The following is a 16,367-nucleotide window of genomic DNA, read 5'->3' on the forward strand; positions in this document are numbered from 1 at the left end:
TTCATGCCTAAAGGAAGCCTAGAACTCAGTCTCCTGGTTTCTAGGCCAGCACCTGAACCACTATACCAAACTGGCTTTCATAATGCTTCCATCAGTCACTTTACTCCAAAGAAAGCCTCCACTGCCCCTGATTTACTCAGAAGGAGACAAGTGACAATCCTCCTTTCTTCAGTAGCTTGACTAGATGAGAAGACATGTGATAAAGGCTGGCCCTTTTTCTGAATAAGCATCACCGATCCAATAAGAATTCAGAATCTTTACTATATATAACAAATAGAAGGAGAAGAAACAAAAGAAAAAAAATGAACTATTGCTTCTGAAGAGGCTGATCTGACCAAGGTACTCCCTCAGTGCAGGATCTCCCACAACACAATGCAGCTCAGATGACAATCTATAAAATAAACTTGAATTTATGCTATACCTTGCTCAACTGGTCCCTAGCTTGCTGTATGATTCCGTAAATTTTAATCTGGATAGCTGTAGGTTAGAGCTTCTTTTCTTAGTGGGCTTTCAGCCAGTCCTGACAAAGTGCTCTAAAAGTAATTGAATTTTTCATCTTTTGAGACTTCAGATGTCTCTGTGTACTCTTTCAATGCTAGCTCCTCTTGGAATGGTATTTACCCCTTTTACGACAAGGGAAGAATCCATTCTTATCATTTATGCTTTTGAAAGAGAATTATTTTATTATTTCAGCCCTAAATAAATAAAATCTCTGATCCCTACATGATTTCCGTCTCTGATCTACTGAAATGCATATGGCTTCCTCATCTGAAATGTTCCAAAGCTTCAACTGGTTTAAAACATAGATACCAATTGCCAAAAAAAGTAATAATAGAAGCGCCTCCTTAAAGACAACCTTATTTTGTGTAAGCACATATTCTAGAATGCTCTTACTTACACAAAAAATCTGATTATTGGGGAAAAATCCTAATAATATTTTGCATGTTATCTCTTCTAGCTTTGTGCAAAACATTATGAAGTTAAAGTGTTTCTAGTTCAAAACAGCAGTTTCAAGTTCAAAATGGATTGTTCTTATATTACTGGAAGCACTCCAATGCCATTCCAACCACTGGAAGTGTTCTGAAGTTGAAATGGGGCCATTTTGAGCTGGGAACATTTCTGGTATGATTGGAACTGTTTTGGAACATTTCTGTTAAGGTCAGAACAGGATGTTTCAAATTCAAAATGTTTTGCATATCACTAATTTCTTTCTGAGAGCCAGTTGGGTGTAGTGGTAAAGGCATCAGGCTAGAAACTGGGGGACTTTGAACTCTAGTCCCACCTTAGGTGCAAAACCAGTGGAGTGACCTTGAGCCAGTCACTTTCTCTCAGCCCTAGGAAGGAGGAAATGGCAAAACCCTTCCAAAAATCTTCCCAAGAAAACTGCAGGGACTTGTCCAGGCAGTCTGGAGTCAAGGCAGAGTCAAAGGTGCACACACAAACTTTCTTCCTGAAATACTTTAGTATTCTTAAAAATACTATTAAAGATGAAGGCATATTTGCATTGTGAATATTTACTTATTTTATTCAATTTGTATACTACCTGACTCCTAACGGCTCTGGACAGTTCACAATTCCAGAGACAATTCAAATATAAAAAACTATAAAACAGTAAAAACAATACTGCAAAAAAGAAGAAGCAAAGATGGCAAAACCAGGCAGCAACAAACATACATCCACTCTTCGAAAGGGGCTACAGGTAGTCCTCACTTAACCACAATAATTGGGACTGGGAACTCTGTTGCTAAGCAATGCTGTTGTAAGACACAATGTCACGTGACCACACCGACTTATGACTGCAGTTCTGGCAGTCCCAGTTACTGTCGCTAGGCAAGTCCCACACAGCCACAGTGTCCCACATGTTGGTATTATTTGTTTTTCTGCTTGGAAAGTAAGCTGCACAGAAACCCAGGTATCCATGGTAACAAATCGTTTACTTAAGTGTTTGCCAGGGTGAAAAGGTCAGGCCTCAATTGGTTAACAAGGTTTAAGTGTCCAAATGACCATATATGGGAAACTGAAACCATCCTCTGCTTCCTTGCTTAATTTGCATTTAAATAAGCCAGCTCTGCCAGCTCCTTGCCTCTTGAATCTTTGCAGCCTCTCTTTCTGCTCAGCACACTTGGGTGTGTGCGTGTACTTGTAAATATGCTTTTTTGTATTTAAGGACTTTGCCCATCCAGGGCTCTGGATGAGGAAACTGTTTATGTTCTATATTTTGTTTGAATACAATTATTTTTGTTGAAATGCCTGGTGTCTTCCTTCTGATCTCTCGGGCCAAACTCTTTCCAGCACTCTGCACAAACTCCAACACCACAGTCATGTGATCACCATTTGCAACCTTCTACTAGCTTCCCCATTCACTTTGCTTGTTAGAAGCCAGCAGTGAAGGTCACAAATGGAGATCACTTGACTGCTGGATGCTGTGATGTCATAATTGCGAGCTGGTTGCCAAGCACCTGAATTGCACTCACATGACCACAGGCATGCTGCAATGGCCAAAACTATGAGGACCCATTGTCAGTACCCCTCATTCAGCTCTGTCATAACTTCGAATGATCACTGAACAAGTGGATGTTAAACAAAGATTACCTGTACACCCATCCTAGCCAAAGGCTTGGGTGAAGAGCCAAGTTTTCAAGGCACTCTGAAACGCCAGTAGCGTGGGAGCCATCTGATTCTTGGGGGGAACCTCATTCCAGAGGGCAGGTGCTATGACAGGGAATGTGCCTTTCCGGGTATAGATGGCAATCTTTAATTGTAGGAATTTGGAGCATGCCAACCCTGCTGGATCAAAGTGGCCAGGAAGATACTAGGGGAGATAGGCGGTCCCTCAAGTAGTTGGGCCGTATGCCATTTAGTGGTCTATAGGTAATTACCAGCACCCAGAATCTCACCCAGAAGCAAACTGCCAAGCAGTGCAGCTTGTGGAGCAGAGGTGGTACATGGGCACACCAAGGAGTGCCCCTTACTGCCCATGCCACCGCATTATGTACCAGCTGAAGCTTCTGGTAGTCTTCAGTATTAATGATCTGACATATTTCAATAAAGAGACGCCAAGCTGATCAGGCCATCACATGAGAGCTAAGAGGTAAGCAGTGTCTCCTCTTCTGATTTATATCTCATGAACTAGTAACTTCTTTTCAAACTGCAGAAACCTAACTGCCTGTCTCATATTAACAGCAAAGGAGGTTGCAAATTAATCTTTGCCTTATATCCTGCACAGACCTACCTTTCTTGTAGCTATGGTTGGCATGTAGCCAATGGCCAGCCAGAAGGGCCAATTAAGTAGTAGCTGTTATAATAACTTAATCATGCATTTATTGCTAAGTGGAGTACAGATAGAATCAATCAACAATATCATAACATGCTATAATCTATTACAACATCATAATATAAAATAAGGAGCCTCTAAACTAAAAGGCTGATCAACATAAAAATGTCAGGTTTGTACATTCAAATTCAGATGTAAGAGTTGTTTTAAAAAAAACTATTTTGGAGCGGCCCATGAAAAGAAAGCATTTTTAGGACTATTTTTAAGACTTTACCCACCACCTGATCTGTCTCAGCTGTAATCTGCCAGGAAAGCAGCCTAACATATTTTAGGGGAAGAGGGAATAGAAATGGGTCTTCTTACCACTTAAGTCTATTTACTTGCAGGGACCTTTTTTACCAGATTGGTTATCCTTCACTTCCTTACCTGTCTCTAATGTACAGGTAAGACTGTCATCTTGACTATATCATTTAAATTCCATCCATATCACCTCATCTTTTTCTCTAATTCTCACCTGTGGCTTCTACAGGGGACAATTCTCCATTCTTTCAAGGGAGCAAAAATATTATGGAACACAGCTGTTTCAGCTCCAGCACCATCTGGAGCAGGTGGCACTGAAAGTTATTCCTGGGGTTCAGCTTTAAGCTACTCCTAGTTTGCGGTGAGTACACTGGCTCTTCATTACTGCTAAACCATTACACCCAGGATCATTCTCTTCTTCCATAAAAGGATGTCTTTCTTCCTCTCAGTAGGTGGTCTCAGTTACATATTAGGAACAACGCAAGGTACACAGGATGTATCAAAAAGAGCCAACACGGAGATTTATCCAGAGGAGGACTGGATTTACAAATAGACAAAATAATGTACAAAAAGAAGACACAACAGGAACAGAAATACTCATATTACTACTGAACAAGAAAACCCTAATAGATACAAATGAAGAGAAAGCAGGCATGTATTAGGTTTCGGTAAGAAATCAACAAGATTATTGGTTCAGTGTGGTAATCTTCCATTGTCTAATGCTACTGGATGGAAAGTTACCTTCATATACAAAAGGGGGGCAGGGGAGGTAAGGGGTTGGATTTAATTTCCAGTGTCCAAACAACTTGTTTTGGTCTTGTCAATTAGAGTTAATTGTCTGGCATTCATGTTGAATAAACTTGCCCCTCATTTGATGTATTCCAGAGAGCAGACATCCTGCAGATAACTCTCAGTTAAATGGAAGTTGTCACTGTCGCCTTCCTCTTTAAAGTGATTTCCCACTAAGAACCAACGAAGTTTGGGTGGCCTTCATAGCTAACAAAAAAATTGTTGTCACTTACACATGTCCTCTGAATGACAAATAGAAATGCTCTACAGCACCCCTCCAGCTAAGGGGCATGAAGAACTCGAGAACGCTGAGTGATTGGGCTTTCACTATGCAACAAGCACAGAGATAAACTTTTATTCCCCATTTCTCTTCTTCCAGATCAAAATGAGTGAGATGCAGTTGGGTTAATCTTTAGTAGCTATGTGGTTAGAGGAGGCGTGCGGGGGAGAATGTTGCCATGCATTTTTCGTAAGTGCTTGCCTTTTCAGTGCCACTGGCCTATATAATCTTCCCCCAACTCAGTTATTTTAAAAATGATACAATAAAACCTTACTCCACAGATGCTTCATTTGTATGTTCTGTAGCATAAACGAATGGTAGCCATGGGAATGGTGAGGAGCTTCTTTATTTAAGAAAGCTTCATCTTGCACTCTATTATTTGATTTTCTCAGGCACCCTGTTCATTGTTAATCTGATTTCAATACTAGAAGGGCAGTGGCATGGGCAATGGAAAAACTCAACCTTTTGTTTTTAAAGGGAATGTTGTGTTTGGGAACTGGAGTGGAATAGGAAAACGCATGTGTTCAAAACTGAAACATGGTACCTAAGAGGAGATAGGAAGATGAGGGGATCCTATCAGTATTTTCTGCTTCTCCCTCACTTCTTTCATACATGTGAGAGTCCATAAGCAGAAAATGGAGTAGAACTCCTGCAATGCACTGTACACAGTTAGAAGGTTGCATACCTTGTTAAAAGGATGCTCGTGGGATACCAAGGAATTGCATGCATACGGTCACAATCTGAAGAGGGTATACTTATATTTAAAGCGAGAAAAACACCAGTTGTATATTGTGACCCTGGGTCCTTAACTAAAGCCAAGGACATTTCCAGTGTGACACTCAAACATTTCTGAAGTACATTTGGGTTCTAGACCCTTTTCCCTACCTGTTCTCCATGAGGAAGTCTATTACACATTTCTTCAAACAGTACAGATGAGCATCCATCAAACCTGTCCTAATGCGAATTCGTGAATGCCTGGAGAGGAAATAAAAGAGAATGAAGTCACTTAGCTCTGCATTCCGCAGTTACTTTATGAGCTCCACTTTAAAATTTCTTGATGGTAAAATTTTACAAGGGCCATCTGTGTTCCCAAACCTTTGCTATGGGATTAGTGCAGAGGTGAATGGTGATGGCTCCCATGACTTTAATCTGTCATACAAACCCACACCTGCTTATCCAGTTTACCACTGATCCCATTCTGAAAGTATACCAGGCTCTAGTCCATGAAAACGTTACATTAGATGCTGATGTTACATTAAATCTATGCCACAAGTTCTTATTCAGGAGACTTCTGCTTTAGGTTTGGTATCAAAGGGAGAGACTGATATGAATTGGAGCGACATGTTAAATTAGGAATGCCAGTATTGCCCAATACTATTTCTACAAACTATTTGCATTGTTTTAAGATTTTGTTCTGCTCCCAAATACATTTTTTGGACAAATTTTACCAGTTTAATTTCTTTCTTTTTTTTGAGGAAATACAACAGAAAGTTACATTTACAGAGTACCATTTTGGTAGGAACAAATCTTTCTAACCATGGAAGGTAACAGGTTCCTAATGGTTCTTTCCACTGACTTATTCTCTAAAGTTAAATTTATGGATTTTAGAGAAAGCTTTAGGATTTGCGATATCCAAGTATTTTATATATCCTTTGCCCAGATAGATAAGTGTGCTCAACTTGTAGCTTATTTAGTAACAGGAAATGTAATTTATCAGACAGAGATTTTCAAAAAATAATCTCTCTCTATTCTTTTAATCAGTCTTACCCAACCCAATGTTATCACATCAGGAGAGCACTAAGTTGGAGAAAGCTATTTTCAGCCTCCTAAAAAAAGCAAATGAAAGGGAAAGAGAAAGCCAACCCTTTTTGGTGCACTTAAACAGATTTTTTGTGATGAGTGTTCTAAACTTTGTGGTGCTTATAGCACCTGTAAATAAATGTACAGGTAGTCCTCACTTAATGACCCTAATTGGGACCAGAACTTCCATTGCTAAGTGATCATGTGACCGCACAGCTTAGTGGCGGCAGTTTCAGTAATCCTGGTTGCAGTCGTTAGGCAAGGACTGTGCCATCATTAGGTGAGGACCTCACCCTTCTCCTGCCCTGCCACGCTCGCCTCCTCTTCAACTCCCCCCACCTGCCTTTCTCCCCCCATCTCTGCCCTTTTGGCTGCCCTGCACTGTCTTTTTCCTCCTGAGGTGGTGGTGAAGGCCAGCTGGGGCCAGCAGGGAGCGGCAAGGGTAGGCAGCGGCAGTGGAGTGCAGAGCGGCCAAAAGGGCAGAGTTGGGGGAGATAGGTGGGTGGGGGGAGTTGAAGTGCCCCTACAGTCGTAAATGAGGGCAGGCTGCCAAGTGCCTGAATTTTGATCACGTGACAGCAGGGTGTGTGTGTGCTGCAACAGCCGGAACTTTGAGGACAGGGCATAACCACCATTTGTTCAGCACGATCATAACTTCAAATGGTTGCTGAATGAAGGGTTGTTAAGCGAGGGCTACCTGTATTCATTTTTCAGATTAGAAAAAATCAAAATGGGAATTTCAAATTCATCAAAGACCTTGTAGGTATTTAGTTATAGTAGAGTAACTGGAGCTTTAGAAAGCAACTCTAACCTTTAGATTTATTGATTTGAAGGGATTAGAATGGAATGAGGAGTGCCTCTCCAAAACTGAAGGAACATTTTCTGACCAGGTAGCCTCTGTATTTTCTTTGAGTATAGACCTTATTTTTTCCATTAAAAAAACCCACTTTAATTACTATAATGTACAGAAAGAGAAATATGAAAATGAAAAACAAATGCACAAAAAAGAAATACAAAAAAAATAAAAAAAAACCATACTTGTAGTGGCATACATATACTCCTACCAGAAAACCACAAAGGGAGCATATCGGGGCCATTCTGAGCTAGAGTTGAAAGTGGCCCTAGATTCAAAAAGCCTATGCTCCACTGTGTATCATATATTTGGCCACAAAAAAGTTGCCTACCCTTCTCTGCTCAGAGAATGTAGAGTAATTTATAGGTCAGTATCCATATTATACCTATTGTTTAGCCAGGTGCAGTAGCTACTGACTTTGGAAAAGTCCTTGGAAAATTGAACTCTTTCTCTGCCCTGGTTAACTGGAGAAGACATGGTACAGATCCTGAAATTCTCATTTGTTGCTATCCAAATCCAGTGCAACAGCAAGTCACATTCAACAACAAAAGCCCCATATGCATTTCATGAACAGCATAAAGCAGGAAACACCTCCCTCATTCAGGGTTGTACACCACAAAAAATTACAGGGTTTTTGTTTATATCCGAGTTTTAGGAGAGCAATTCCAGAAACTGCAAGTTCTTACATGGTAATATTGATTTAATTATCCTGCACAGCACATTTTGTTTGTGTTAAAAAGACCTCCAACACATTTATTAAAATGGAGTCATAAATGTTAACTGCTTGCTCAACTACTTAAAGATGACCAAGCGAGGAGAAGATATTTCAAATCATTTGAAACCTTTTTACAAGCAAATGCAACATGTTTTAAGTGAGTTCAAACTGTATTTAATTAAAAAAATTACCCAGACAGTCAATCAGATCATACAAATATTGCAACCCTGCCAACATTCAAATACAAATTAAAGTCATGAAAGAATTCTGGAAGTACAAACCGTGCAGCACTGCAATTCTATCCCTGGCAATGAGGACAAACTTCCATGTTAAAACAAATCTAGGCAGTAACAGGATTTTAAAATAATGCCCCATTCAAGCAAAAATGGCTCCTCCAGGTTGGAGGCTAAATTAAGATTAGACATTGTAACTTAACAATAAATATTAATTGGACAACACTGAAGTCTTAATAATTATTCCCTAAATGTTTAGTTTCTTTCTTTAATTTGAATCATTTTATTTGCCTAGGTGATCCCCAGATCAATAATAATTACATTACCACAACGCATGAAATATAAGGCAACAAGATATCTAAACTAAATAGATTAATAGGGAATGCTTTCAGAAACAGTCACATTCACATGGCTATTAAGTCATGAATTATGATTTAATAAAACGTGAATGAGCAATATACTAATACAGGCAATCTGTTAATTCATCTTACTCCTCTCTTTCTACAAGGGACTAAGGGCTGATCTGCATGACTAGACTGTCACGTTAAGTGCTTCTTGAGGGCAGGAACATACAATGACATTCTTTATCCAACCTTGGCCCCCTGCTATGAATCAAAAGTGCAGGTAGTCCTCACTTAAAGACCATTCATTTAGAGATGGTTTGGACTTACAACAGTGCTGGAAAAACCAACATATGACTGGTCCTTGTACTTACAACTGTTGCAGTGCCCCCGCACTCATGTGATCATGATTTGGGCGCTTGGCAACCTGTTTGCATTTACGACCATTGCAGCATTCCACGGTCATGTGAACGCCATTTTGACCTTCCCAGCCAACTTCTGGCAAGCAAAATCAATGGGGAACCATGTGATTCACTTAACAACCACATGCTTCACTTAAAGACTACAGTGATTCATTTAACAGCCACTGCAAAAAAAAGGTGGTCAAATTGGGTTGGATTCGCTTAATGACCACTTTACTTAGCAACCAAAAATCCAGTCCCAGTTGTGGTAGTTAAGCGAGGACTACCTGTAGTGTTTTCCGATTTCTACCATCGCAAGCAGCAGCGTCCAGTTGGCATTCTGTGTTTAATTTCATTGTAGACGATTGCCTTTACCACAATTAGCTACTGTGTGCTGTGACAAATGCCTTTACTACAATTAGCTGCTGTGTGCTGTGATAGGAACGCCCCCTCCCATTTAGTTACTGGTTGGGCTACCTTCTAACCCAAGGGACAGAAAAAATGGTAAAAGGGTGGCACTTTCTTTTTTCTTTTCCCCAGTCCATGGATGGGTGCAAAGTATGAGGGGGAGCCAATACAGAGGAGCCCATCCAAAAGGTCTGTCAATGGAACCACATGTCCTCAAAGATTTACCCATGGAAAGCGAAGCCATTGGTGCTTCCTTTCCTGGTATGGGCCAGAGGAGTAAAAAAACAGGGAGGCCACTAATTGGAGAATACAATCCACAGTCCAGAGAGAATACCAGGCTATTACCATGGTCAAAGCAGAGGAAATACTTGAAATCTGGAATGGGATTTCTTAAGCCAACTTCATTTCCAGGAATCAAGCAGCTTCAGAATGCAGTGTGTGGAAAAGCCCTAAGCAAATAGGAAAAGGAGACTGGCTATGTCCTAACTGGAGGTTTATGGTGGATTGTGCTCAATTTCATACAATGTTTGTTGCTGCCTTGTTTGGGTGTAATAAGACACACTCCCAGATTTAACAGCCAAGGATTACACTTCCCTAATTGAATTATCCTGTTATACAAACCAAGAACAAATGAACCAATTCATTATCATATTGCTTGTTCAAATTCCAATTTACTAAGTTGAACTTCATGGCTTGAAATGACATGCAAATATCACAAAGTTTCCTTAATTCTTTTCTCTCATATACATTTTGCATTTCATAAACCGAGAGATTAAGTTCTAAGCTAAATGTCTAAGCTAAAAGTTCTAAACATTTATGTGTGTGCTTGTACAAAGCTTTTCTAAGAGACAGCCATGTGCCCAAATTATGGCTGCCAATTTCACTGAGCTACCAAGTAGAAAATTATTTCTGGGCATCATTCTGTGGCTGAAGAGAGAATATACAACAGAGAAGATGAGAAAATCACTGATAGAAAATGGTATTGTGAGTCTAATTCTATTTAGTGGTACATTATCTATCTACCTCCTACCTATCTACCTATCTACTGAAGCAAGGTAGAAAATGTTTAAATGCATCAATCTAGACTCATAAATGTTCAAAAAGTATGGAAGTTGTAGCAGGGGGCTACCTGTTTGTATTCCAAAATTCTGTAAGGCATGTTGCTGTTTTGTTGGAACAACACATTATAAATGGCAATCACTGAAATTGAAACAATGGCTTTTTCTTTATCAACGGGACTGTTGGTAACAGGAGCAATTTAGAACACAGTGGGGCTACAGAGTATGACATGAAGCCAAACAGGCCCACTGAAACTCTGCTATCCAAAGGATCTAGTGAAGAAGAGGTCTAGCACTGAGCTGGTCTGACTGCTTGCATTTACAGCTGAGGCTATCCTATTATAGACACCACTGAGTTAGTTACAGTACAGACAGTACCAGATAATTGCCCATTTTTATAAACATTATAATCTGTATATTGTACACTTTTGCATAAACATTAGTGCCTTCTTTCGATTGTTTCTGTTTTTAGAGTGCCCTTGAGGAAAGAATATACTTCCTAAACTCATTGGGCTCTAGTAAAACCAATTTTACTGGAACTTGGGATTTTTTTTCTCCTCTTTTTTCTACCCAGGGATCCACTTAATCATGGAGGCTGCCCTATATTGTTGTTTTTCATTCGGGCTCTGTAAAAATTTATTGAGAACATTTATAACATGCAAGAGTAATTCAAGAGGAGATTATACACACATTGTGCTAATTATACAATTTAGCATGAAACACAGTTGTGGATAATAAGCCAGTTAATAACATTTTGGAGGTATCAACATTTAGGAGGCACCAACAAACACATGATTAGTAAAACCAAACCTGAAGATACATGTTTTTAAGATGGATTAAAAATAAAAATAAAAGTGGAATAATGTAGCACAGCCTTCCCAAAGGTGGCATCATCCAGGTATACTGAGACTCAAACTCTCAGTGTTCTAACCTACCATAGTCTTCTACCCTGTTAGCTGAAAACTCCCTCAATGTATCAGAAAAGCATCAGCTTGGGAAAATCTAGTGTGATAATAGCTTCTCATTTTAGAATTTTAAAAAAATAATGTTTAGTTCTGTAGTAATAGCAATATTATAATATTTATGGTATTTTCTTTTCATATTTCATAAATCTCTGAAATGAATTATGGCTGTTATGTTGACAAAAAACTTAAAGAACAAAAGTGTATACCAGTCAGGAAAGAAGAGCTGTACCAAAAGGAACTTCTTATCTTTTAGGCCTAGATTTTGTGCAGAAGGTTTTCAAAGTTTCATAATTGGCCAGAGATTAAGATTTGGCAGATCAGTGAGGAAAATATCTTCAAGATCAAAAGCCACACTTAGATATTTCACATCAAAAAGCGGCAACATTTGCAAAGGGGAAACCTAACTTTTCTATAGACATACTATTGGCTCTCAGTAATCAAGGCACAAAACACAAGCCAGGACAAAAGAAGAGGTACTTCACCACTGAAAAGAAAGTGAAAACAGTTACTATGAAAAGATGAATAAGCAAAAGGAGAAATCTCTGCCTCCAACTACACATTGTTTCTTAGGGCAAATTCAGACATAAAGCACTAAACAGGATATGCTTTCTATCATTTCCAAGTTGCAACAAAAGAAAAAATGTACAAATGCCTCCAGCAAAATGTAGCTCATTTATTTTTCTCACAGCAAAAGACTAAGTTGCTACTTCAGATGTTTCCAAAAAAGAGAACCCAAGAATCACCTGCAAACTACTTTTTGGCGCTTTTGAACAACATCTGGAAATATCTCTGATATTGTTGAGAAGTGTCAGAAAGGAATGTGAAGTTGCGATTCTTTTCATTAGCTTTATTGGTACCACTCAAAGTGGCATTGTAGATTAAGGAATAAGACAGTAACGGAACATAAATTCACAAAACTCCTTTAACTGTAAGTCTCTATTCAGATACTTTGCAATATATACCCACAGTATCCATGTATATAGAGCCTTGTGTGGCACAGAGTTGTAGGCAGCAGTACTGCATCCGAAACTCTCCCCATGACCCGAGTTCAATCCCAGCGGAAGCTGGATTCTTGGGTAGCCGGCTCAGGTCGACTCAGCCTTCCATCCTTCTGAGGTTGGTAAAATGAGTACCCAGCTTGCTGGGGAAGGTGAGACTGGGGAAAGCAATGGCAAACCACCCCACTATAGTCTGCCAAGAAAAGTTCGTGAACGCAGCATCCCCCCAAAGGGTCAGACATGAGTTGGTGCTTACACAGGGGACCTTTCACCTTTCATCCATGTATAATAGTTAGCAATCAGAACAGAAGGAAGTCTTTCATTTGAGGATTAGACTATGCTATCTTCATCTCAGAAGGTCATAATGTATTTTAGTTGTGTGATGAGTGAAGATAGAAAACTGCCACAGGAAATAGGATTAAGAAGTAAAATTTCCTCTTTAAGCCTTTTGCCAGCTTTCTTCTCCATCTCTACTTCAGACATTCATTAATTACACAGAAATTTATTTTTAAAAAATAATAAATTAGTAAGTTGCAAATTAAAACTAGTTGATATTAGAATTATTATTTATGGATTAAAAGTACCTTAAAAAAGGATGAAATATTAACACTAACCTAGGATTTCCCTGATGTAGCAGAGCTTACTGCAGATGTGTGTCGTAATTGAACACATCTGGAAGACACCAGCTTGGAGAAAACAAGGATCCAATGTTTGTTGGAAGATCAACTATACTAGCCAATGCAAGACATACAGACATACAGACACATGCACACACACACAAGGCAATCGCCTATAGTAACTACAGGAAACCCAATCCTCTAGTGTGGAAAGAAATTAAATTGAGTGGCTTTTCAAAATGTGGATTATAGGCTGAATTTCTGAGTGAGAATTTTTACGATTACAAGACGATTTCACACAGGTATAGTTCTAAAAGAGTAAGGTTTTTTAAATTTATTTTTTAAAATCTAATCCTCTATTTTGTTTATGTTATATTATCTCTTTTTAATAAGAGGAGCCATGCAGCAGTAAGAATCATGCCCACCTTTCAAAAGGCCTATCTCATTTCCTACACCAATCTCATTTAAAAACTACTAACTTGGGACTTCATTATTAAGGAATAAGGTATATCAAAAAGAAGTTAGGATAGAAAACAAGAACAGAACATTAAGGAGTGCTATATTTTTCTGTGTAGATACTGTAAGATACAATTTCCCCTCCTGCAAGGATTGGTTGCAAAACTTTGCCCAAGACAGAAATCTATATTTCAATTATCCACATTTTCATTAAGAATACTTGGGATTAAAAAGGCGACCAAAAGTAATGTTAAAGCATAGAAATAAAATAATTTTGACATCACTGCAACTCAAGCGCTCTATTAGGATAAGAATATTGCTGAATGGAGGAACAATCCATTATTCTTTCAATAGAGTCTGGCACAGCTAAATATGCGCTCACAGATTCTCCTTCCTGAAAAGCTTTAAAAAATTCAATAGCTGCTTGGCCTGGGAAAGAGATGTTCACTGAAATGCTAACACATGGATCAAGCATGGAACACTATATTACCTGAGGAACAATATTTTCAAGTGCTCTTAAAAACAAAGGCTATAGGAAGAAAGGAGTCTGAAGAGGCCCTGTTCTCAGGGTTGTTAGAATGGCTTAAGCAAATTATATCTCATGGCTGCTCTTAGGTACAATTCTTCAGCCATAGCCCAAACCCCTACATTGCAAAAATGGAAAAATTATATCCTTAAAAAAATAAGAAAGCTTGCCAAAAGGCCTTTTTTCACAAATGGCTTTAATAATAGTACAAACAAAAATTGGCATGTCACCTAGATTCTAGATGAAAATTACCAATTAATACTACTTAATACTATTCTATTTTGGTTTCAAATGGGGAACTCATTTTCAAATGGGAAACTCATTGTCAACAACTTCCCATTTATTTGGCCATCCTGAAAGCAGCTACACTTAGACACCTAGAGCAAAAGCTAAGCAAATCAATGGGTGGTCTTTAAGCTTCTGCCTTAACAATTTCTAAAGCACCATAGATGGTTTTGCCATCCTTATCCTGTTCATTTTCATAAATGTCAGTTGTAAGCAAATTGTATACAATATTTATCCCTCTGCATTGTTGCAGCAATTCATATAGATTAGCCATCCCCCCACTCCAAATCTAGAGGCTATCAAATTGAAGAAAATGGATGCAGAACATCTTGGATATGTTGCATGACAAAATATAACACAGGAAGTCCTGCAAGGTTTCCAGCTTATCTACCATGTTATTAAACAGCTACATGAAGCCACAGGGAAGGATTATGTGTGGGTTCTAAGCTAATAGCTACCAGTATCCTGATACTATTCGGTTGTATTTCGCCTTTCCTGCAAGATCAGATATATTCACAGTCTAATAATTCAACACTGACTAACTAGTAATTGCTCAAACAGCTCCACTTAGTTACTTACCCAGAATCAATTCATCATACCACTTGTGTAATGATTGCCTTATCCCAACGAAGTCAGTCTCACCAGAGTTTAGTGAATAAAACTGATTTATTGAAAGGATAGTATGCAAATACGAAGAAAGCTGAGAATAAGCAAAAGCGCACCAAATACAAACTAAAAACCCTCGCCTCCAAGCCGATCCCGCCCCCGCACCCCACCATCGCAACCACCCCCCCCCAGGCCTGGCAAGCGTCACACATCTGCCTGGGAAAGTAACCTTGAATACATGTCATAACCCAAACACACATTCCTTCAGGGCAACAGAAAGATAACAGCCTGACCGAGCTGAAATTCCCCACCCCGCAGGTGATAGACACGGATCAGAAACATGACATGCGAAACGTTACGATGTATGCAAACCATTGGAACGATGAACATGACAACTTGGGTCTGGTTGGTTTATATCAATACAGTTTGCCCTTCACTTAGATCTTCAATGGACACATTTTGCAGGTACCACTGCAAAAGCTAATTCTGCTTTTTCCATGGCAGAATCTAATCTATGCAATAGTTTGCTGCTAGAACCATCACCCCCTTTTATTTGTCATTCAGGAGAGGCCTTAATTTTTTTTTTTTTACCTAAGCCTTTTTGTTTTTAGCACATTTTAATTATTTCTATTATATATGAATATTTGTAAGCTGCCTAGAGTTACAAATGGGAGTGGGTGGGATCTAAGTGTTTACTAAATGCATTTCTTTCTTTCTTTTTTAGCATTAGTTTAAGATGTAGACTTTCCGCAATGTGCATTAGCAATGAACATAACACACTTTTTATAGTCCCAATAGTTTATAGTAAATAACCTGAAGTTATTGAAGTAATCTCATATTCTTCCTACAATTATCCTTGCCTTTTTCTTCTGTTAGATTATAAATTCCAGGAATATAGAATTTATTGTACCGTATTATTTATAAAGCATCCTGCTTAAAGATGGTGCTACCTACAAACACATTCATACTTTTTTTTACACATAGGTTTATTTGAAGGGCAGGTAAACATTGCAACCGGGAGCTGCAGTGTCATGGCAGTGATCCAATAACATCACTAGAAGGAATGGAGCCAAAATTCCTTCCCTCTGCCCCCTCCCCGCTTTCTTCTGAACTTTTTGAAGTTGATTAACAAAATAAGTACACTGAAAATCTGCTCACTGGGGGCTTTATGTCTATTTTATTTATTCTTACACCAAACTCAAAATATGCTTTTATCAGTTGGCAAATTGCTATATGCAGCCTATGTTGACAGCTTCTTTCTTTTCCCATTCTCAATTATCTAATTTAAAAGTTGTTGTTAGGTTGAACTGATGTTACATTATATACCAGCATGCAACTGTTTCTTTGTCCACTTTTTGCTATCAAAATGTGCAGTACCAATCCAGACTGGGACCACCATGCACAGAGCAAGAAGAAATACAATATACGATTCTTCCTCTCCCCCTCCCCCCTCTCCCCCCTT

General features: G+C 38.9%; 1 protein-coding gene across 2 annotated transcripts in view; it reads right to left on the reverse strand.

Moving 5' to 3' along the window:
- The window catches only part of EIF2B3 (eukaryotic translation initiation factor 2B subunit gamma), a 107,230-nt gene that overhangs the window by 60,876 nt on the left and 29,987 nt on the right, over positions 1-16,367 (reverse strand). The window contains exon 6 of one of the 2 annotated variants that reach the window (XM_063297835.1): positions 5,529-5,618. The exons of the other annotated variant lie outside the window; for it this stretch is intronic. Within the exon in view, the coding sequence (XP_063153905.1) occupies positions 5,529-5,618 (90 nt within the window). The remainder of the gene's footprint in view (positions 1-5,528; positions 5,619-16,367) is intronic. 2 annotated transcript variants of the gene reach the window in all.

Source organism: Candoia aspera, chromosome 3, assembly GCF_035149785.1.
Source record: "Candoia aspera isolate rCanAsp1 chromosome 3, rCanAsp1.hap2, whole genome shotgun sequence".
NCBI classification, from domain to species: domain Eukaryota; kingdom Metazoa; phylum Chordata; class Lepidosauria; order Squamata; family Boidae; genus Candoia; species Candoia aspera.